We start from the raw sequence: 24,555 nt of genomic DNA, 5'->3' as shown, positions 1-24,555 counted from the left end.
AGCAACTGACAAACAACTAATCTCAAAAATATACAAGCACCTTATGCAGCTCAATTCCAGAAAAATAAACGACCCAATCAAAAAATGGGCCAAAGAACTAAATAGACATTTCTCCAAAGAAGACATACGGATGGCTAACAAACACATGAAAAGATGCTCAACATCACTCATTATTAGAGAAATGCAAATCAAAACCACAATGAGGCACCACTTGACACCAGTCAGAATGTCTGCGATCCAAAAGTCCGCAAGCAATAAATGCTGGAGAGGGTGTGGAGAAAAAGGAACCCTCCTACACTGTTGGTGGGAATGCAAACTAGTACAGCCACTATGGAGAACAGTGTGGAGATTCCTTAAAAAATTGCAAATAGAACTGCCTTATGACCCAGCAGTCCCACTGCTGGGCATACACACTGAGGAAACCAGAACTGAAAGAGACACATGTACCCCAATGTTCGTCGCAGCACTGTTTATAATAGCCAGGACATGGAAACAACCTAGATGTCCATCAGCAGATGAATGGATAAGAAAGCTTTGGTACATATACACAATGGAGTATTACTCAGCCATTAAAAAGAATACATTTGAATCAGTTCTAATGAGATGGATGAAACTGGAGCCGATTATACAGAGTGAAGTAAGCCAGAAGAAAAAACACCAATACAGTATACTAACACATATATATGGAATTTAGAAAGATGGTAATGATGACCCTTTATGCAAGACAGCAAAAGAGACACAGATGTGTAGAGCAGACTTTTGGACTCAGTGGGAGAGGGAGAGGGTGGGATGATTTGGGAGAATGGCATTGAAACATGTATACTATCATGTAAGAAATGAATCGCCAGTCTATGTCCGATACAGGATACAGGATGCTTGGGGCTGGTGCACGGGGAGGACCCAGAGAGATGTTATGGGGAGGGAGGTGGGAGGGGGGTTCACGTTTGGGAACGCATGTACACCTGTGGTGGATTCATGTCAATGTATGGCAAAACGAATACAGTATTACAAAGTAAAATAAAGTAAAAATTAAAAATTAAAAACAAAAGTAAAGTAGTGCTCAAAATTCTACAAGCCAGGCTTCAGCAATACGTGAACCGTGAACTCCCTGATGTTCAAGCTGGTTTTAGAAATGGCAGTGGGACCAGAGATCAAATTGCCAACATCTGCTGGATCATGGAAAAAGCAAGAGAGGTCCAGAAAAACATCTATTTCTGCTTTATTGACTATGCCAAAGCCTTTGACTGTGTGGATCACAATAAACTGTGGAAAATTCTGAACAAGATGGAGTACCAGACCACCTAATCTGCCTCTTGAGAAATCTGTATGCAGGTCAGGAAGCAACAGTTAGAACTGGACATGGAACAACAGACTGGTTCCAAATAGGAAAAGGAGTATGTCAAGGCTGTATATTGTCACCCTGCTTATTTAACTTTTATCCAGAGTACATCATGAGAAACGCTGGACTGGAAGAAACACAAGCTGGAATCAAGGTTGCCGGGAGAAATATCAATAACCTCAGATATGCCAATGACACCACCCTTATGGCAGAAAGTGATGAGGAACTCAAAAGCCTCTTGATGAAAGTGAAAGAGGAGAGTGAAAAAGTTGGCTTAAAGCTAAACATTCAGAAAACGAAGATCATGGCATCTGGTCCCATCCCTTCATGGGAAATAGATGGGGAAACAGTAGAAACAGTGTCAGACTTTATTTTGGGGGGCTCCAAAATCACTGCAGATTGTGACTGCAGCCATGAAATTAAAAGACGCTTACTCCTTGGAAGGAAAGTTATGACCAACCTAGATAGCATATTCAAAAGCAGAGACATTACTTTGCCAACTAAGGTCCGTCTAGTCAAGACTATGGTTTTTCCTGTGGTCATGTATGGATGTGAGAGTTGGACTGTGAAGAAGGCTGAGCGCTGAAGAATTGATGCGTTTGAAGTGTGGTGTTGGAGAAGACTCTTGAGAGTCCCTTGGACTGCAAGGAGATCCAACCAGTCCATTCTGAAGGAGATCAACCCTGGGATTTCTTTGGAAGGAATGATGCTAAAGCTGAAGCTCCAGTACTTTGGCCACCTCATGCGAAGTGTTGACTCATTGGAAAAGACTCTGATGCTGGGAGGGATTGGGGGCAGGAGGAGAAGGGGACAACCAAGGATGAGATGGCTGGATGGCATCACGGACTCGATGGACGTGAGTCTGAGTGAACTCCCGGAGATGGTGGTGGACAGGGAGGCCTGGCGTGCTGCGATTCATGGGGTCGCAAAGAGTCGGACACGACTGAGCAACTGAACTGAACTGAACTGTATACAAATCAGTTGAGATTCTTGAGGCTTCAAATTGTACTATGGGGCCATAAGCAGGACTCTTTTGATTGCAAATGACACAGTACCTCAGTCTGAGCTAGTTTGAAAAATAAAGGAGATTTTTTTTTCCTTTGTGCAATTAAACAGTCCAAGAGTGGCTCTGGTGAGGTAGAAAATGCCAACTGACCCAGGCAACACCAATTCAGGTTTGTTCTTTCAGAATTAAAGCCATGTCAGAACAGAGACTATATTCCCCATTCTCCTTGGAGACAGATGTGGTCATTTGACAGTGTATCAGTCAGTGGAATGTAAGAGAAAGAGGTTTGAAATATCTAGATGAAATTTTTATTTGGAGGATGTTTTCCATTCAAGCTCTCTTCTCCCTTCCTGGGAAGTGGCAGTTAACTAGACCCAAGGATGGAACCATGTCCACAGCTGACCCACCTGCCTGAGTCCCTGGATGACCTTTTGGGATTGAGCTACCTATCTGCCCATCTGTTTTGTTCCATGAGAGAGAAGTCAAACTTTTACCCAATCTAAGTCAGTGCATTTTGGGCTCTAATTGTAACAACAGCTTCACAAGTATTTATAATGTAGTAGGCTCCTGGGGCGGAGAAGGCAATAGCAACCCACTCCAGTACTCTTGCCTGGAAAATCCCATGGGCGGAGGAGCCTGGTAGGCTGCAGTCCATGGGGTCACTAAGAGTCAAACATGACTGAGCGACTTCACTTTCACTTTCATGCATTGGATGAGGAAATGGCAACCCACTCCAGTGTTCTTGCCTGGAGAATCCCAGGGACGGCGGAGCCTGGTGGGCTGCCGTCTATGGGGTCGCACAGAGTCGGACACAACTGAAGTGACTTAGCAGCAGCAGCAGCAGGGTCTCCTGGTGGGTGGGGTGGATTACCTGGACTGCAAGGAGATCAAACCAGTCCATCCTAAAGGAAATCAACTGTGACTATTCATGGGCAGGACTGATGCTGACGCTGAAGCTGAAGTTCCTATGCTTTGGCCATGTGATGCGAAGAGTTGACTCACTGGAATAGAGTCTGACGCTGGGAAAGATTTAAGGCAGGAGGAGAAGAGGAGGGGAGAGAATGAGATGGTTGGATGGCATCACCAACTCAGTGGGCATAATGGACATGAATTGGCACTAACTCTGGGAGATTAGTGAAGGACAGGAAAGCCTGGCATGCTGCAGTCTGTGGGATCACAAAGAGTTGGACACGACTGAGCGACTGGACTGAACTGAACCTGGGGTGCTAGATCGGGGGGTTCAAATGGTACTGTCAGGATTTGCTTTGCTTCTCTGAATCTCTTGATCTGCTTCTTCTGTGTGGCCTCCACTCCCAACGCTTCTGGGCTCTGTCCATCTAGACTCTATTTCAGGCAAACACAGTGTGAACCTTTGGCCCAGTAGTCATCAAAAGTAGCATAAGGCTGAATGCACCCACTTAGGTCATGTGTCCACGTCTAAACCCATCAGTATGTTTGAAAGAAGGCAGTGCACAAGGCTGTTGCAGCTGTGCTGGTGACTGTACTTCAGGCAACAGCAGCAGCCCTGCTGGAAGAAGGCTACTTGCAAGCTCTGGAAGCAAACAAAATGGATACGTATGAAGTTCCAAGTGTTAAACCTGAGTTAAAAGCAGGGGTTGAAACAATGATTTTTCTGCATCAGACTTATCTCTAGTGAAACTGAATGGTGTGTGGCTGTGTGTCTGACCTGCATAGCTGCGCACTGTGCAACTCTACAAGCCCTATTTACTTTGTGCATCTCTGTGAGTTACTACTTTCTCTTCAGCAGTAGATGTTAAAAATCATTTCATCCTCTTTTGGTGAGAGACTTAAACTTAAAACGTCATTTTCATTGAATGACAGCCTGATGACAGGGCTGATGGTATACTGTATAACAAAAAGAGTTCTCCCTGTCAGAAGGCTTGATTTTTGATCCTCCCAATTTAGTCTCAGTTCCTCTATGACACATTCTAGGGTGATTCTTTTCTTTAATCGACACCCATCAACCCAAGATGGCTCAAAGTCAGTGTTCCCAGTGAGAAAGATTCCTATAATCTTAGAGTTGAAAAACCTTTGAATGTCATCAGGTCAAAGAATCCACTAAATAAATGAATCCTTTCCTCAATAGCTCTGAGCAAAGATCACCCAGCCTTCATTCAGTCACCTCCAGGGGACGCGGACTGCCAGATTTCTTACTCTATCTTTGCCTCTGTGGACAGTGCAAGAGATTGCAAAGACTTTGGGAAATCAACAGTAACCTCCCTCCCCCTGACATCTGCTCTTCAGAAGGGGTGTATTGTTGTGCAGTCACCAAGTCATAGCCGGCTCTTTATAACCCCATGGACTGTGGCACGCCACGCTCCTCTATCCTCTACAGTCTCCTGGAGTCTGCTCCAGTTCGCATCTGTTGAGTCAGTGATGCTATCCAACCATCTCACCCTCTGCTGCCTACTTCTCCTTTTGCCTTTAACCTTTGCCAGCATCAGGGTCTTTCCCAATGAGTCACGTCTTCAGGTGGCCAAAGTACTGGAACTTTAGCACCAGTCCTTCCAATAAATATTCAGGGTTGATCTCCTCTAGGATGGACTGGTTTGCTCTCCTTGCAGTCCAAGGGACTCTCAAGAGTCTTCTCCAGCACCACAGTTCAAAAGCATCAGTTCTTTGGCGCTCAGCCTTCTTTATGGCCCAACTCTCACATCCATCATGACTACTGGAAAGCCTACCGTAGCTTTGACTATAGGGACCTTTGTTGGCAAAGTGATATCTCTGCTTTTTAATATGCTGTCTAGGTTGGTCATAGCTTTCCTTCCAAGGGGAAGGGATATGCCATTTCCTTCTCCAGGGGATCTTCCCTACCTGGGGATCGAACCCGGGTCTCCCGCATTGCAGGCACACGTTTTGCCGTCTGAGCCACCAGGGAATCCCGAAGGGATATAGGGCTTTGTTTACCATCAGAACTGGTGGCACATCCATCTCCCTTCTGGTGGAACCTAATTCAAATCTCTAATTCCTCTGAGCTTCAGTTTCTATAAAATGTAGCCCGTAGTACGTAGTTCATTATTCCTTTAGCAGGATTACCATATTGCCTAATGCCTCCTTCCAAACAATGATCGTCGTTATCAACTCAAACAGGTTTCAGGAAGGCAGTGCAGCCAGGGCCAGGTGGATGTCCTGTTCTGTGGGCAGCATCCTGCAATGGCTATGAACATGAGCCCTATAAGGGCGGGCACCTGTGGGGCGCACGAGAGTTTCCAGGAGTCTGGCTAAGGGCTTAGAGGGTACCTGACACAAAGGATTTACTCGGCGTCTGCTCTGGGCCAGGCTTAGCGGGTACAGGTATTAATGAGGCCAAGGGTCAACCCCTGGGGAGCTCACAACCGGCCGGGAAATACAGGCTCAAACAAGCAAAATGTGGAAAATGATATCACCGCAGGCTAGGTCCAGGATGCCAGGGAAATTCGAGGAAGCAGGCAGCTTAAGCCAGGACACTATACCTCCCCTCCTATGCCAAGGTCAAGGCTAACCACGACAACACCAAGCCCCAGGCACACGCACAGCAGAGGCAAAAGCCAGTCCTTCTCGGGAGAGAGCTGGGGGTGCAGGGAGAGGAGGGGGAGACGCGGCTGAGAAAAGTGAAATTCCCTCTCCATCGGAAAGGAGCTGGGGATCTCCGCGGGAGTGGGCGAGGCGCGGGGGCGCGCAGGGCAACTCGGGGTCCCGGGGAGGGGCGGGTCGGAGGACCGGATCCGGCCAGGTGGGCGCGAGAAGGGTGGAGGGGAGAGTGCGCCGTCAAGGCTGTCTGCCTGCGGGTGGCCGGCGGCTCCTCCGGCTCCCCCTGCCCGGTCCCCTCTCCTCTCCCTACTCTCCCCGAGAGGCAGGCTGGATCCCCGAGCGCCGCCCCTCCCTGCCCCTGCCCCTCCTCCTCCCCTCCCGCTCCGCCTGCTCCTCCTCCTCCTCCCCGCTCCTCCTCTCCCCCCCGCCCCCCTTGCAGAGGCAGGGCTGGATCCCCGAGCGCCGCCCCTCCTCCGAGCAGGCCGGCCGGTGAGTCAGCTGACGCGGGCGCCCCCGCCGCGCCGGCTCCCCGCGCTCCCCGAAGTGCCTGCTAGCCGGCCGCCCCCTTCAGGCTCGAGGACTGGAAAGTGATGCGCGCCTCCTGACGCCGCGCGGAGCCGCCGCCGCTCGGTCTGCGCTTTCTCCCCAGGCCCAGCCCAGAGCCCCGTCCTGACCCGAGGCCACTTAGGGCGCGCGCGGGGCGCGGGGAGCTCGCCGGCCGCCCGGGATGGCCTCCAGTTTCAATGACATCGTGAAGCAAGGCTACGTGAGGATCCGGAGCCGCCGCCTGGGGGTGAGTGTGGACCCTTCCTCCCCCCCCCCCCCCCCCGGCGCGGGTTCAGGGTCCCGACCCCCCGGCCAGCGTCCCTGGGGGTCTCCCGCGCGCTGCGCCGCGCCTTCCCGGCTGGAGCGCACCCGGGGCAGCCGCTGGAGCCGCTCTCGGTGTGTCGCGGGTCTATCTTTGTCTCCGGGTGACTTGGCTCTCCGTCCGTGGCCGCGTGTCCGCCTCAGTAGCCTCTGGAAGCCCATCGAATGGAAATAAATATTTCTCGGTAGCCATGGGAGTCGGCGCCGAGGAACCCGGGCGGGGGCGCCGAGCCTGCCGGGTGCCCCCGTGCCCCCACCCGCCGCCAGCTTCACTCCAGCGGGGGTGGGGGACGGATCGGCCCGGCGAGGAAGGGCGGCCGCTCTGGGTGCGAACCGGGTCAGTGACCCCCCGACCCCGGAGAGACACGTCTGCCAAGAGAAAGGCTCTTTTCGGAACTCCGGGCCGTGGACAGTGACCCAGCCCCGGCCCAGGAGCTGGCGAAGGCGCCGTGGGTAGACGTCCTCGTCCTGAGCCAGGGCAGGGGATGTGTTGCTGGAGTGCACACCGGATGCCCAGCGGAAGGCTGGCAGATGAGGGCGGAACGAACACCTGGCGCAGAGCTGGCGCGCTCTCTTTAGATGTGTGCTGAAAGGAAGGACGGCGAGCCGGAGGGCACTGGTGTGGACGGGTGTTGGCCCAGGGATGGGTCCTCCTTTAAATCTCCCTCTCTGTGGCCCTTCTCCCCTTCGCTCTTCGTTGACGAACTTCAGAGAGAACTTACTCTGCTTCTCTTTGGGCTTGGGTGATGATGGCTAAGGAATTCTTGAGGGAGGAAGAGGATACTGGGATGATTTTTTTTTTTTTTCCAAACTGCCTCATTTCTCTTTGCTTTGTGTCAGGCGCTGTTGCTGCTTTTTTTTTTTTTTTTATTGTGTACTTTGGGGCGAGGGAGTTGGGGGGAGAAAAGTTTACTTTACTAATGTCAGAAATAATGGTAATGTCAGTAATGGCCACAGGGATAACTTAAACATCTTTCTCCACAAATATATGTCATTGGCACAGTTCTCTTATTTGATCTTTGGACTTGTTAATGCACTAGATAATTTTACTGGAAATTGAAATTTCACCGAGTTAAACAGCTAGACAGGAAAACCTGCTGGTGGGAAATATCCATAACTATTAAAGCCTCTTACCTGATTTGTTTTGGTCCTTTGCTTTCCTTCTTCCTTCCTCCTCCCTTTTCTCCCTCTCTTTTTTTCCTTTATTTTCTTCCTTTCTTTCCCTGCTGGTTAGCATGTTTTAGCACGTTTCCTGCTGGTTACCATTTTTTAGCAACTATGTCTTGTGTAATTGTGAATATACAAATATGTAATTAGGGAGCAGTGTAAGAGAACTAACCAGTCCCTATCAACTGTAAGTTTCCTTGGTTTTCTTTCCCTGCTATGCAGACATTCTGATCAACAGGAACAGCTTTTGTTAGGGTACTTAACCTAATGACTCTCATACAAAGGGTCAGAAATAATAGGAACTTTTTATTTTTCATAACCTAGTGGGCCAGCCAAGTGTTACAGTGTTACAAGGAGCATTTGAAAACACCATTCTAATTTTAGATTTACTCCATCATGTCAGTTGAGGAAATTGATGAGACATCCATTCTGTGCTAGAGAGCATTCCAATAGAAAGAGGATGTGAATTATTAATATACAAAATGTGAATTATTCATAAGGATCAGGGTATGCCACATTGTGACACATGGTGATTTATTTGAAAAACTAGTTACCATAACTTTCTACTTTATAGTAACTGAGACTTTTTTCTGTAATATTACTACTGATACAACATAGTCCCATGTGTGTGCCAATGGTTTTGGACAGATATACGAAGGAAAGGAAAGTAGTTTACTTTGCATTTACTTTATATTTTATAGTGTTTTGGATGCCAACAGAAGTGTACTTTCTTAGGATTTATTCATTGTGTTGGTGTTAATACTCAAATAGATTTTGGAATATTTATTGAATGATGGTTATTGTTCATGGAGAGAAAAGGTCAAAAATAATCAAAATCTAGTTTTATTTGTTCAGTTTGGTTTTATTACCAGTTAATTTTGAAAAGTGTTCTAAATAGTATAATTTATCATTAGAAGCTGAGGAGGCTGTTGGAACCACTGCAAGCTAAAGTTTTAATGGAGGCATCAAGAAGAATGCATTGGGAAAATGGCATAGGGACCTTCAGTCTAAAGAAAGAGATGTTAGTGGAGCCGATCGAGGCAGAAGATAGCTTAGAACAGCAAGCAGCACGTGTAAGTCTCGAAGAGTAGCAGGACTCTGTGTTAGGACCTGCAGGTGCTCAGTTCGTGCAAGTTGAACATGGATTGAACTAAAAGTGAACGCCTGACTTTGCAATTCATAAGCCTCTTGAAGAACCAGTGTGACACGGGGGCTTTATTAACAGAATCCAGACAAGTGTCTGAGGATTAGAACCATGTTTAGGAGAGTTTATAATTAAACAAGAAAACAACATTTCATGGTGAGCAGCTGTTATACCTAGGAATGCCCTGCAGATTTGGAAAAAGAAGAAAAGAGACAAACCGTCCCTCTGTTACTTGTTAGCTTTGTGACCCTTGACTTCTCTTGGCCTCAGTTTCCTTATCTGTACAGTGGATAGTGTTTAACGATGCTGTGAACTTCGGATAAGAAAATATCTATGAAAATGCACTGAAAGCATACAGCTTTGGTTCTGATTGCATCATTTCTTTGGTATAATTAGAGATGAGTTAGGGTTGGTGGAAGGATATAGGAATTATTGATTTCCTTATCTTTCTACCTAGAAGTGTCCAAAGGCATATACATTTATGCAGTTTTCATTTGATGCAGTTTTTACAAATACGGTACATTAAGTGATTTGTGATATTTTTGTTGTTGTTATTTAATACTGATTTATTTCTCACGAGGGACCAAGAAAATATACACTGCAAACATGCGGTGCCGTCTGCAAGGGGCTCATGTCACAGTCACAGGCTGGGTTATTATTGAGTTCCTTGTCCTCACGTGGTGTGTGCCGAGTCTGTGAGGCGTGTCCGACTCTGCGATGCTGTGACCGTATCCTGTCAGGCTCCTCTGTCCACGGGATTCTCCAGGCAGGAATCCTGGAGTGGGTTGCCAGGCCCGCCTCCAGGGGGTCTTCCCAACTCAGGGACCGAACCCGCGTCTCTTGTGTCTCCTGCTCCTGCACTGGGAGGCGGGTTCTTTACCACTGGCGCCACCTGGGAAGCCCTGCCCTCACACACACTTGTAGTTATCCCCACAAACACACAGTATGCAAGGCATACACACACACATACACAAATATACATTTAAGTGATTTTTCAACAAGGCATGAGACAGTCTAAGAGCATCCCTGTTCAGATGGCCTTCAGTAAGTGGTCACCTTTAGTTGAGATACTAAGCCGTTTAAGTGATTAAGCAGTCAAATATTTGTAGTCTTGCTTTTTTCTATAAACATCCACAAGCTTAGAAATTCACCTCGTTTGACTCAGAAGAAGCCTCTGTATCTTCAGGTCTTTATTCTCCAGCCTCATCTCCGTTGGTTCATGGAGCTGTCCAGTTGGGCCCTGGGGCTGCATTTGTTCAGGAACGTCGATGGCACTGCTTTGGGGGATGGGGAGGGGTCTGTCCACGGTTGTTTGGCAAATCCACTAAAGGCATTAAACCTGTGTTTTTAGAGGAGGGGTGAATCAGGTGGTTTGCACATCATTAGCAATGGCCCTGAGTTTGAGCACACTCTGGGAGTAATGAAACACGGGAAGGCTGGTGTGCTGCAGTCCGCGGGGCCGCAAAGAGTCGGGTGCGACTGGGCGACTGAACTGCGGCAGCAGCCTGCCGTGTGGCACAGGTGGCATCGCACGACTGCGCCACTCGGTCTCTCCCCTCGCAATGGAGAGGATTCCCAGGCAGTAATTGCCAGGACGTGTCCACCCGGCGAGTCTCAGACCTGTTTACTTTATCTCCATGCAGTTCCCCTTGATTACTTGATTTTATTTTCTTTTTAACATTTATTTATTTATTTGACTGTGCTGAGTCTTAGTTGCAGCCTGTGGGATCTAGTTCCCTGACCAGGAATCAGGTGCCTTGCATCAGGCATGTGGAGTCTTAGTCACTGGACCACCAGGAAGTCCCTGGGCGGGTGCGTGGGTTAGCCGCTGCATCAGGGAAGTCCCCGTTTGCCTCTAAACAGCATCTCTGTGCTCTTCTCCCATCAAGCCCACATCTTCATCTGATCGGCTCCTAGTCTCAGACTTAATATATCCAACCACCCATTTTTTCATCCTAGCCGGCTTCTCCTGGAGTCTGTATCTCAGCCACTATCAGTTCAGTTCAGTTCAGTCGCTCAGTCGTGTCCCACTCTTTGCAGCCCCATGAATCGCAGCACGCCAGGCCTCCCTGTCCATCACCATCTCCCGGAGTTCACTCAGACTCATGTCCATCGAGGCAGTGATGCCATCTAGCCATCTCATCCTCGGTCGTCCCCTTCTCCTCCTGCCCCCAATCCCTCCCAGGATCAGAGTCTTTTCCAATGAGTCAACTCTTCGCATGAGGTGGCCAAAGTACTGGAGTTTCAGCTTCAGCATCATTCCTTCCAAAGAAATCCCAGGGCTGATCTCCTTTAGAATGGACTGGTTGGATCTCCTTGCAGTCCAAGGGACTCTCAAGAGTCTTCTCCAACACCACAGTTCAAAAGTGTCAATTCTTCAGCACTCAGCCTTCTTCACAGTCCAACTCTCACATCCATACATGACCACAGGAAAAACCATAGCCTTGACTAGACAGACCTTAGTCGGCAAAGTAATGTCTCTGCTTTTGACTATGCTATCTAGGTTGCTCATAACTTTCTTTCCAAGGAGTAAGCGTCTTTTAATTTCATGGCTGCAATCACCATCTGCAGTGATTTTGGAGCCCAAAAAAATAAAGTCTGACACTGTTTCCACTGTTTCCCCATCTATTTCCCATGAAGGGATGGGACCAGATGCCATGATCTTTGTTTTCTGAATGTTGAGCTTTAAGCCAACTTTTTCGCTCTCCTCTTTCACTTTCATCAAGAGGCTTTTTAGTTCCTCTTCACTTTCTGCCATAAGGGTGGTGTCATCTGCATCTCTGAGGTTATTGATATTTCTCCCGGCAATCTTGATTCCAGCTTGCGTTTCTTCCAGTCCAGCGTTTCTCATGATGTACTCTGCATAGAAGCTAAATAAGCAGGGTGACAGTACACAGCCTTGACGCACTCCTTTTCCTATTTGGAACAGGCTGTTGTTCCACGTCCAGTTCTGACTGATGCTTCCTGACCTGCATACAGATTTCTCAAGAGGCAGGTCAGGTGGTCTGGTAAAAATCAGTCAAGCAGTCAAACAAGCAAGCAGCAAAGGATCAAAGCTTAGTCTCTGTTCTCGCTCCTTCCCTTATCTCTCACCACCACGGTCAGTCCATCACGAGATCCTGTAAGCTTTGTTTTGGAAATATAGCTAGAGTCCAATGACCTCTCACACCATCTGCCACTACCGCCCTGGTCCAAGCCCCCAGATACTGTCATACCCTCCTGGTTTATCTCCCTCACTGCTCAGACCACCAGAGCCTTTCCCTGCGATCCAGAGTGACGGCCTACCGCCGGCTCCCAGGTCCTGTGCTGACGCAGAATGTTTGCTCTTGCTCTTCCCTCCGCCTGGAATACGGTTCCACCAGGTTATCGCCTCCTGGCCGTCTCCTCACCTCCTTCAACCTTTCTGCAAGTGCCGCCTTCTCATCGAAACCTTCCAGCCCTCCTGTTTTATCTCTTCCCTCCTTCTCTCCCTGTATCCCTTCCATTTTTTCTCTCTAGACTTAGCATCCACTTACCTGCTGATCTGTCTGTAGGTTTTACCTGTTGATTGCCTATATCTCCCAGATAGCGTGTGGAACTCCATGAGGCCTGGGACTTCTCTCTCTTCATTATAGCTGAACCCCAGTGCCTGGAACAGTTTCCAGCATGGGGGTGCTCTTGATGAAGGTTTATTGTGTGAATGAATGAGAGAATTCATCATTATAGCTGGACCCCAGTGCCAACAGGAAGAAATGCTTAGAAACGTATGGGATGAATGGATGAAACCATCAGTTATAGCTGAACCCCAGTGTCTGGAGCAATTTCCAGCATGGAGCAGCACTTGATGAAGATTTATTGAGAGAATGAATGAATCCATTACTGTCTCCTGGTTTAAGAGCATGGGCTTTGACATGAGACTGTTAAAATCCCAATTCAGTGACTAGTTATGTGAGTTTTGGTGAGATACTTAATATTAAGAAGCCTCAGTCTCCTGTAAAAATAGGGAGGCTCATAATATCCGCCTAATAGAAGATCCTCATGAAAGGCTTAACACAATGCCTGACACAGCGGAAACCCTTCCAGCATTTATTACCTCTCTCCCTCTTACCACCGGTGCTGTTGGAGGATAATGATGCTTACGTGGTGGTGTTATACCTCTTCTACAGTGATAGCTTTAATCCTCAGAGAACTCACTCTTTAGTTAGGAAAGCAGATGTAACATCTGTGAAGTGGTTACGGTACAACCACTGATGCTAGGTTATGGCCAGGGATATTGGCCATTGTAGAATTTTTCCTGATCCTTAGATACATGGCGGAAGTGTCAGGAGCAGAGAAACTCATCTGTATGCAAGTTTGGTTTGAGCAAGCTCATGAGACATGAGCAAAGCTCTGTTAATTTGAGGATCTTTTTTTGGGAGTGGGGCGGGGATGGTGCTGGCAGAATAGATTTGAAAAGTTGGTTAATTAATGGCCAAATTTTAGGCGGAAATATTTTCTCACCCCTTTCGTTTGTCAATTTCACTTGACCCAGTCTGCCAGAGACGTTTCATTTTTCATTTAGGGTTTTGGGATGCAGAGATGATCAGGAATCTGCGCATTAAGATATTGCTTACTAACACTGAAATCATAGGAATGGAATGAATTAACCACACACCATGAGTACGATCGCTCAGTTGTGTCCGACTCTGCGACCCCTGGACTGTAGCCCCCAGGCTCCTCTGTCCGTGGGATTCTTCAGCCAGGAATGCTGGAGTGGGTTGCCATGTCCTCCTCCAGGGGGTCTTCCTGACCCAGAAATAGGACCCGTGTCTCCTGCCCTGGTGGGCAAAGTCTACCACTGAGCCACCAGGGAAGTCCTGCCCTCAGTGCATGAGTGTGTGTGCACACGTGTGCACACAAGCACATGTAATCATTCAGTAAGATCCATGAAGCACCCTTTTCCTGCCTCAAGGAAAAGAGACTTGGAGCCTGACTTCCTGTAGTGAAATTTACGGTCAGACACTCACCTAAGACTGTTTGGCTTCCCAAGTGGCACCAGTGGTAAAGAATCCGCCTGCAGCGCAGAAGACCCAGGTTCCATCCCTGGGTCGGGAAGATCCCCTGGAGAAGGAAATGGCAACCCGCTCCAGTGCTCTTGCTGGGAAATCCCACGGACAGAGGAGCCTGGCGGGCTGCAGTCCAAGGGGCTGCAGAGTTGGACACGACCGAGCATGCACGCACGCGCACACACACGCAAGAACACTTAGTGTTTTAGCCCCATCTGAATCAGCTTCACTGGTTTCATGTCAGAAGTTCTTTCCAGCTGGTATTTTAGTCATCTTTATTTGATCGTCCTTGTGGATGGTATGATTAATTATGCATAAAGTCAGCCTTTAATCATCAGCCCCAAAGCTGATTTAAGCAAAGAATGGCCAATTTAGTGATTTTGTGTGTAGACATAAACCAAATTATGGACGTGATCATTTCCCCCACATCTGCCAATGTATTTTTTTAATAATATTTATGAGATGACTAGAAAGATTTATTTTTTAAGCAGTTTTGTGGATTATCTTTGGTATTTTAAGAATTCAGTTTTCATTCGGGGTATATTTGCTTTCATTTATTTTAACATGCATCAGATGTTTATGCAGTGAGCACTCGTGTTGAGAAGCTTAGGGAACACTACCCTAAATAAGACAGGTGTGGTCAACATTCGTGGGGAATTTTGGGGCTGGTGTTATTAACATGAGATTAATATATTCACTCTAGTTCAGGAAGAATTCGTTTGAGCAACAGGTCAAATATTGAAGTGAAAAGCCATCTTCAGGTCTTTCTTTGTTTCATTTTCATGAAACGAGGGAGGGGAAATTTGATTTTCCTGTTACTCTAGGAATTTGGTTCTGGCTGGGTAGAAATCAAATCTTCAGGGATTCTAAGCCAGGAAGAGATTAGTCTGCCTCCATTCTGCAAACGCCCTGTTTCTGTGAAATTCAAAATTAATAGTTTAGAAATGCCACAGACATATGGGAATGTGGAAGAATGCAGATGCCTGCGTTTTGGACGAGGCTTTCCCGAGCAGTCGGCAGGCCGTGCTTATTTTACGAGTGTTCTAAGTCTCTGTCAGCGCCCTGGGTCTCAGAGAATGGGTGTTAGCTGTGTGCGCTGTGTTACGGATGGGGTGCGAATGATTCCCTCAGGTGATGCTTCATAGCTTTTATGGGATTCTTAGAGAAATCTGGACTTTTGTGTCCCCAAACCGCTCACCTCCCACCCTGCAGATTTCCAAAATGGTGAAGAACCACTATCTCATTTTTTAAAATTAGAATTTGGGGGACTTTATTGGTGATCCAGTGGCTCAGACTCCAAGCTTCCACGGCAGGGGGCCCGGGTTCCACCCCTGGTCAGGCAACTAGATCCCACGTGCCCCAAGACGTGTTCCCGGGCCTCAGCTAGAGATCATGCGTGCTGCAGTGAAGACTGAGATCCTGTGTGCTCCAGCTAAAACAAGGTGCAGCTTAAAAAAGAGTTAAAATGTTAGCTTTTCCATAATCATAAGTTCACAGCGGGTGCAAGAAATGACGCAGAGAGACAGCCACGCCCTTTCCTCAGGCTCTCCCGGTGGTGATGCTTTTTGAATCCCCGGTATCACAATCAGGATACTGGTATACCATCAAGGCATAGAGCGTCCGCCCACAGCACGGGCCTCCCCATTGTCTTTTAAAGCTGCCCCTTCATCTCCCCCACCCTTGCCCACAGCCCCGAAGCCCTGACAACCGTGAATCTGTTTTCCATTTCTGTGGTTTTATCATTCATCATTTCAAAAGTATTATACCAATGGAGCCATGCAGTATGGAATGTTTTGTTGGAGTTTTTTTTTAACTCAGTGTAATCCTCTGGAATTGCGGTGGCTGTCGTGGGTTCTGTGGGTATGGAGGGTTGGTGTTCAGTCGCTCAGTCATGTTCGACTCTCTTCGAACCCATGGACTGCAGCACGCCAGGCTTGCGTGTCCTTCACCATCTCCTGGAGCTTACCCAAACTCATGTCCATTGAGTTTGGACATGAGTCCATACAACCATCTCATCCTCTGTCATCCCCTTCTCTTCCTGCCTTCAATCCTTCCGAGCATTAGGGTTTTTTTCTCAGTGACTCTTTGCATTAGGTGGCCAACGTATTGGAGCTTCCATTTCAACATCAGTCGTTCGCGTGAATATTCAGGGTTGATTTCCTTTAGGATTGACTGTTCTGATCTCCTTGATGTCCAAGACTCTCAAGAGTCTTCTCTAACACCACAGTTTAAAAGCATCAATTCTCTGGTGCTTCGCCTTCTTTCTGGTCCAGCTCTCACATGCATACATGACGACTGGAAAACCCATGGCTTTCACTACGGGGACCTTTGTCGACCAGGTAATGTCTCTGCTTTTTCGTACATTGTCTAGGTTGGTCATAGGTTTCCTTCTAAGGAGCAAGCGTCTTTTAATTTCATGGCTGCAGTCACCATCTGCAGTGATTTTGGAGCCCCTCAAAATAAAGTCTGTCACTGGTTCCATTGTTTCCCCATCTATTTGCCATGAAGTGATTAGATTGGATGCTATTCCTTTCTCCTTTTTACTGCTAAGCTGTAGTCCAAGGTATGGATGTACCATAGCTTGTTTAGCTGTTCAAATACTGAGGGATGTCTGGGGGGTGTTTTCCATTTTAGGCTCTTATGAATAGGTTGATGTGAATGTTTGGGCTGGGGTTTTTGTGTGAATGTAAATTTTCATCCCTGTAGGAAAATGCCCTGTGAGTACAGTTGCTGTGTGTATTTGTAGTTGCATTTTATATTCATAGGAAACCACCAAACTCTTTCACATTTTATATTCACAGCAGCAACACAGGAGTGATCCAGTCTCTGCATTTGGGGTTGCCCCAGTTTTTGGTGTGAGTCTCGGCATAGACGTTCTCACTGGTGACGCTGATCCCTCCTAGTGATGCTGAGCATTTTTTCACGTTCCAGTTTGTCAGCTATACTTACATTTTGGGAAAAATGCCTATTCATGTCTTTTGCCTATATTCTATTTGGGTTGTTTTTTAACTGTTGAGTTTTGAGAGTTCTTTGTATATTCTTGATATTAATCCTTTTCAGACATGTGGTTTGCAAATATTTTCTCTTACTCACTATGTAGCTTATCATTTTTATCCTTTTAACAAGGTCTAGCACAGGGCAGACGTTTCTAAGTTGATGAATTCCAATTTATCTTTTTTTTTTTCCTTTTCATACTAATACTTTGCCAGCCCAAGATCCCAACTATTTTTTCCTACTTTTTCCCCTAAATATTTTATAGTTTTACCTTTTACATTTAAGACTGTGGTTCATTTTGAGTCAATTTTTATATACAGTGTACATTTTATGTGAAGGTTCGTTTTCTGCCCGTGGATGTCCAGTTGCTCCAGGACCGCTTGTTGAAACACTGTCTTTTTTCTGCTGAGCTCATTTACGTTATCTGCTCCTAGTCCTCTGTTTTATTCCACTGTTCTGTGTGTCTCTGTGGTGCCTTGACGTGTCAACGTGTGTCTACATGCGTAGCTACACTGTGTCTTGAAGTAGGGTAGACTGGTTCTTCCCACTTTTTCTTTTTTGAAATTGTTTTTATTCTAAAGTTGAAATGATAAAGCTGAAAATTTGATCAACATATAGTGGGGAAAAGTTGTTTATTGAATCAAATGGATATAGTAACTAATATTCCCAATCAATATTTTTATCAACTTGCTCAGTGTTTAAGTGGGTCCGGCTGGGAGGAGGGATAATAGAATAATGTCTTGGCCCGTAGTTGGTACTCAATGAGCATTAAATTCAATGAGTAAAACCCTGAAATAACATTTTGTGCTGGGGTCCAGCCCCGGTGGATCCAGGGTAATTCGAAGCGGGGATGGTGTGGTGAGGAAAAACTAATTTACTTAATTAGAAATATAAAAGAAATTAAGAGGAAATAATATTGTAGGAAATTTAGTGGAGAAAAGATGCTGAATAACTTGGTTTATGGGGAAGGCCAATAAAACTTCAGGACAAGAAGTTTGCACCATCTACGTTAGGCCACCAGCATTCGTGTAAATAGTGGAGGGTGCCCTGCCTTGGGCTCCCTCTCTCATGGGACTTAGAAGCTGGGGCAAGTAAGTAGACATGGCGAGCCTCCTTGCTCCAGATGGGAATTCAGCCTGAAAAAGAGAGAAGGAGAATAGACCACACGGGGGAAACCAGTCCAGTGACTGGCCCATCCTCTATTGGTGTAAAGGCCTTTTATACCTTTTTTTGTACATAGAGATTAATGGATAATATAAAATTATGCAGCGTCAGCAGCCCTGACTCTTATCGAGACCAGGCTTCTTCTCTGCATGCTTAGTCGTATACACAAGTCTTAGGTGATTTACATCATCTTCTGGCCAGAAGGCCAATTAACATTTTATGGCCCTTTTCTGATAAGGGTTTGTCAACCAGAAGACTTGTCTTAAAAATGTTGTTCTTCCCAAAGTCTGGTGCCACTCTCAGAAAGCACTAAATAAAGTTACATTCTTACATAGCAAGGATACAACAATTTATAACAATGAAAGAAGTACAGTGATTTATAACAAAGAGAAGAGTAATTAACTCAAAGGTCTAGTGTTGCTAACATCAAAACTACTATATTCCTTTTCCTATATCCCAATTACATTGATTAATATCCCTCAGGTGCCTAAAAGATAAAGAATATGGAGGCCTAGCAGCACTCATTGAGTCAACAGTGAAAACCGTCACCAATATAATTTTTAGCTCTTTAGAAAAGGCTCTGTATCTTTAAGATGCTTTAAGCTTTGTGCCTCTCGTGCTTGGGGGGCTGTAAGCAATTCACAAATTGTAAAAAGTCTGGGGGAACCTGTCAAGCAAGTTAGAGAGCCATCAGAGGGGTTTGAGCTGAAACATTCCTTTCATATGCAGGAGACAGAAGCCCCGAATTAACTTTTTTCCAGAGAATGTCAGAAGAGTGGAAAAGCACAGTACCATAAGGCAGGCAGACTCTGGTTTTTGGGGGTAGATGTTCAGGAAAACCCAGGGGGAACCCCTGAAGCCAGATCACGCCTTTGCGTTTTGTCGGGCTTCCTTCCTCATGACCTTTGCCATGGGTGGGATTCCTCACGCTGGTTCCCGGCAATTTTGCATATTCAGTTATGAAATGGACAGAAAGCCTAGCCTCTCATGAGTACACATACTCAGAAATCCCAAGAAATCCCAAGAGTTTTGTAAAATTCTGTTGAGTGGTGTTTGTAGGTAGCCCTGCTGTAGCATCCACGCTGCAGTCCTCAGCTCAGGACAAACGTGGAGATGGGCAACCGGCTGGAATAAGAGTGGCCTGGTTCCCCCGTCCTGCTGCTGGCCATCTGCTGTGACTAACGCGTGTTGCTGAACTTCTCTCACCCCAGCTTCCACTGCAGCAAAGATGGAGGTGCCAAGGTCTGACCTGCCTCCCTCCCCTGGAGCCAGAGGTGTGGCCGTGGCTTCGGAGAGCCTGCCCGAGCACACTCCACATCCCGCCTAGTCCCAGCTTGGTCTCCACAGTGCCCTCCTGTCGGCCTCCTGAGTGGAAAAGAGCAGAGAAACTTGGGATGGCCCTGTGCTGCTCTGATCTGGATCAGACCACAGAACCAGGACAGATGACTTGAAAACTTTCTAAATTTATGATTTACTTGGATTCACAATGTTGAATTTCAGACCAAAAAAAAAAGAAAAAGAAAGAAAGAAATAGATCCTCTTTACCTACAGCAAAAAATGGCTTTTGCCTGTATTAATTCTTTTTAATTTACTAGTATTTTACACTATATGTACATGGTTAAAAATTAAAAAAGCAAAAAAGGATCAAATGAAGAGGAAAGTTCTCTCCTATTCCAGACTTGTCTCCATTTCCAGGCAATTCTAGGCAGATTCTTGTGTGTTTGTATGGAGATATTTATGTGTATAGGCATATATAAAAATGCTTGTGTTTGTGTGTGTGTGTAATCTGCTTTGCATGTTCGGGTTCATGTTATTTAGTACTGTTACTCTATCTTTGTTCTTTTAACTTATGTTGGAGCACTTTTCTGAAATGTTTATGGATTTCCAATATTCACTTGGGCTTCCCTGGTAGCTCAGCAGGTAAAGAATACACCTGCACTGCAGGAAACCCCAGTTCGATTCCTGGCTTGGGAAGACGCCCTGGAGAAGGGGGAGCCTACCCACTCCAGTATTCTGGCCTACAGAATTCCATGGACTGCATAGTCCATGGGGTCACAAAGAGTCAGACACGACTGAGCGACTTTCACTTTATCAATATTTACTTATTTGGCTGTTCAGTTCAGTTCAGTTCAGTCGCTCAGTCGTGTCCGACTCTGCGACCCCATGAATTGCAGCACGCCAGGCCTCCCTGTCCATCACCAACTCCTGGAGTCCACTCAGATTCACGTCCATCGAGTCCGTGATGCCATCCAGCCATCTCATCCTCAGTCGTCCCCTTCTCCTCCTGCCCCCAATCCCTCCCAGCATCAGAGTCTTTTCCAATGAGTCAACTCCTCGCATGAGGTGGCCAAAGTACAGGAGTTTCAGCTTTAGCATCATTCCTTCCAAAGAAATGCCAGGGCTGATCTTCAGAATGGACTGGTTGGATCTTCTTGCAGTCCAAGGGACTCTCAAGAGTCTTCTCCAACACCACAGTTCAAAAGCATCAGTTCTTCAGTGCTGAGCCTTCTTCACAGTCCAACTCTCACATCCATACATGACCACAGGAAAAACCATAGCCTTGACTAGATGGACCTTAGTCGGCAAAGTAATGTCTCTGCTTTTGAATGTGCTATCTAGGTTGATCATAGCTTTCCTTTCAAGGAGTAAGCGTCTTTTAATTTCATGGCTGCAATTACCATCTGCAGTGATTTTGGAGCCCCAAAAAATAAAGTCTGACACTGTTTCCACTGTTTCCCCATCTATTTCCCATGAAGTGACCAGATGCCATGATCTTCGTTTTCTGAATGTTGAGCTTTAAGCCACTTTTTCGCTCTCCTCTTTCACTTTCATCAAGAGGCTTTTTAGTTCCTCTTCACTTTCTGCCATAAGGATGGTGTCATCTGCATCTCTGAGGTTATTGATATTTCTCCCGGCAATCTTGATTCCAGCTTGTGTTTCTTCCAGTCCAGCGTTTCTCATGATGTACTCTGCATATAAGTTAAATAAGCAGGGTGACAATATACAGCCTTGACACACTCTTTTTCCTATTTGGAACCAGTCTGTTGTTCCATGTCCAGTTCTAACTGTTGCTTCCTGACTTGCATACAGATTTCTCAAGAGGCAGGTCAGGTGGTCTGGGATTCCCATCTCTTTCAGAATTTTCCACAGTTTATTGTGATCCACACAGTCAGAGGCTTTGGCATAGTCAATAAAAGCAGAAATAGATGTTTTTCTGGAACTCTCTCGCTTTTTCCATGATCCAGCGGATGGTTGGCAATTTGATCTCTGGTTCCTCTGCCTTTTCTAAAACCAGCTTGAACATCAGGAAGTTCACGGTTCACTTATTTGGCTGTTCCATTTCTTTAATTAGCTCGCACTACTAATGGACATTTTACTGTCATTTCTAATTGTTGCTAATTACACAGTGAAGCAGTAACCATCCTTGTGCATACAGTTATGGCATATATGGTGCTCTGTTTCTAAGATAAATTCTAGGACGGAAGCTGCTCTTACAAAGTTATGTTCATTTAGAATTTTGGTAAATTCATCTGATTTTCCTTCAAAGAGGGTGTAGCTGGTGTACTTCCCCTGAGAGTGCTGAGAATCATTTGTTTTTGCCAGTCCTCCCTTGAGGTGTGTTTAACTCTGTGTGTGTTCAGCTTCAAAAGGATGTTCTCCTGCAAGGATGTTCTTCGTTTGGTCCCCCACTCTCCAAATTTATTCTGCTGACAGCGAACATTACCTAGTAATCCAATCCAATCCTATCCTACCTGTACTTTAAAACTCTCTAATGCCTTCTCCTTACCCACAAATATTCTGCAGTGTCCTCAAGACACTCTGTGTAATCTGCACCTGGCCATAACTCATCCCACCCAAACCAGTGCTCAAATCAGTTCACCATCCCCCTTGGTGCTCAACCAAACCTGCGCACTTGAGTTTCTCCATTGGCCAAGCTCTCCATCCTCTGTTATTGCCTTTATACATGCTTTTTCATTGATTAGAAAATTCTTCCACTTGCTTTTATTTTCTGTACTTCTTTCTTATCCTGAAAGTCTCAGCTGGGATGTTGCTAACTTGGAGATGCTTTTCCCAACACCATCCCACATCTAAATGGTGGAAAAAGCCAGTTGGCACATGTATTTTTTAGTTCAGTTCAGTCGCTCAGTCGTGTCTGACTCTGTGACCCCATGGACTGCAGCACGCCAGGCTTCCCTGTCCATCTCCAACTCCCAGAGCTTGCTCAAACTCATGTCCATCGAGTTGGCAATGCCATCCAACCATCTCATCCTCTCTCGTCCCCTTCTCCTCCTGCCCTCAATCTTTTCCAGCATCATAGTCTTTTCCAATCAATCAGCTCTTTGCATCAGGTGGCCAGAGTATTGGAGTTTCAGCTTCAGCATTAATCCTTCCAATGAATATTCAGGATTAATTTCCTTTGGGATTGACTGGTTTGATCTCTTTACTGTCCAAGGGTCTCTCAAGAGTCTTCTCTAACACCACAGTTCAAAAGTATCAATTCTTTGGTGCTCAGCCTTCTTTATGGTCCAGCTCTCATGTCCATACATGACCACTGGAAAAACTATAGCTTTGACTGTATGTACCTTTGTTGGCAAAGTAATGTCTCTGCTTTTTAATATGCGATCTAGGTTGGTCATAGCTTTTCTTCCAAGGAGTAAGCGTATTTATTTATGTGTGTGTGTTTTTAATTATTTTTTATTGAAGAATAATTGCTTTACAGAATTTTGCTGTTTTCTGTCAAACCTCAACATGAATCAGCCATAGGCGTCTTTTAATTTCATGGCTGCAGTCACCATCTGCAGTGATTTGGGAGCCCCCCAAAATAAAGTCTCTTATTGTTTCCATTGTTTCCCCATCTATTTGCCATGAAGTAATGGGACCAGATCTTAGTTTTCTGAATGTTGAGTTTTAAACCAACTTTTTTACTCTTCTCTTTCACTTTCATCAAGAGGCTCTTTAGTTCTTCTTCCCTTTAAGAGTGGTGCCATTAGGGTGGTGTCATCTGCATATCTGAGGTTGTTGATATTTCTCCTGGCAATCTTGATCCCAGCTTGTGCTTCATCCATCACGGCATTTTTCATGATGTACTCTACATGTAAGTTAAATAAGCAGGGTGACAGTATACAGCCTTGATGTACTCCTTTCCCGATTTGGAACTAGTCTGTTATTCCATGTCCAGTTCTCACTGTTGCTTCTTGACCTGCATACACATTTCTCAGGAGGCAGGTCAGGTGATCTGGTATTCCCATCTCTTGAAGAATTTCCCACAGTTTGTTGTGATCCACACAGTCAAAGGCTTTGGCATAGTCAATAAAGCAGAAGTAGACATTTAAATTAATTAAAATAAAATGAAATTAAAGATCTTCAGTTCGTTACTGGTGCTAGCCGCTTTCAGATGCTCAGGAGTGGCGGTTCTGTTAGTTCCTGCCGTAAGAGTAGAACAGTTCCATCATTTTTGAGGATTCTGTTGGATGGTGCCGCTCCAGTTTCTTCATAGCACTCGTGGCTGTTTTAAAATACGTGATCGAGAACTTCCCCGGTAGTCCCATGGTTAAGAATCCGCGTGCCAATGCAGGGGACACAGGCGCCGTCCTCCTTCCAGGAACTAAGACTCCACGTGCCGTGGGCAGCTGAGCCCGTGCGCCACAGCTACGGAACCTGAGATCCAGGGCCAGCACCCTGCAACAGGAGGGGCCCCTGCAGAGAGACGCCTGAGCACCACAGCTGGGGAGTGGCCCCCGCTCACCCCAACTGGGGAAAGCCCGTGCGTCGCACCCAAGATGCCGTGCACCCCAACATAAATGACTAAATATGCACCTTTTAAAAATTGGAAAACATTGATGTTAAGAATGTGTTACCTTAAAAAAGAATGTGATTGAATGTGTTGCTTTGGTGGTTTTTCCCCTCATTAGTCTGTGAGCCACACATGGGTACAGCTTATTCTTGTCCTGCTTCCTGCTTTTTTTCTTAGAGTTCCATAAGTATTTGTCAAATGAATGACTATGAGTGAATTGAAGAATTCCTCCAAGGTCTTAACTGTATCATTCTGCCATATTGGTGAGAGTCTTTCTGGGAAGGGGCTGGACACTTCGTGATTTTATCCACGTCTCCTTCAACATTCCAGTGAGATACCTTAGCAGGGCCCTGATCATTTCCCCACCGTCGTCTGGGGTTATCTTTCTCACTGGGCTTGGCATTTCAGCGTCCGTTGCCCAACCGTCGGAAGGCTCCCTTGGGTTGGGCTGATCATTTCCCCACCGTCGTCTGGGGTTATCTTTCTCACTGGGCTTGGCATTTCAGCATCCGTTGCCCGACCGTC

General features: G+C 46.2%; 1 protein-coding gene across 2 annotated transcripts in view; it reads left to right on the top strand.

Annotated features, from left to right (window-relative positions):
• Positions 1-6,317: 6,317 nt before the first annotated feature.
• The window catches only part of DOK5 (docking protein 5), a 152,030-nt gene continuing 133,792 nt past the window's right edge, over positions 6,318-24,555 (top strand). For both annotated transcript variants that reach the window (XM_040248094.1, XM_040248095.1), the window contains exon 1: positions 6,318-6,669. In XM_040248094.1, the coding sequence (XP_040104028.1) occupies positions 6,604-6,669 (66 nt within the window). In that variant the 5' untranslated portion in view covers positions 6,318-6,603. The remainder of the gene's footprint in view (positions 6,670-24,555) is intronic.

Source organism: Oryx dammah, unplaced genomic scaffold, assembly GCF_014754425.2.
Source record: "Oryx dammah isolate SB20612 unplaced genomic scaffold, SCBI_Odam_1.1 HiC_scaffold_10, whole genome shotgun sequence".
Lineage (NCBI taxonomy): Eukaryota > Metazoa > Chordata > Mammalia > Artiodactyla > Bovidae > Oryx > Oryx dammah.
Note: the sequence above shows the minus strand (reverse complement) of the source record. Positions and strands in the feature narration are given on the sequence as shown.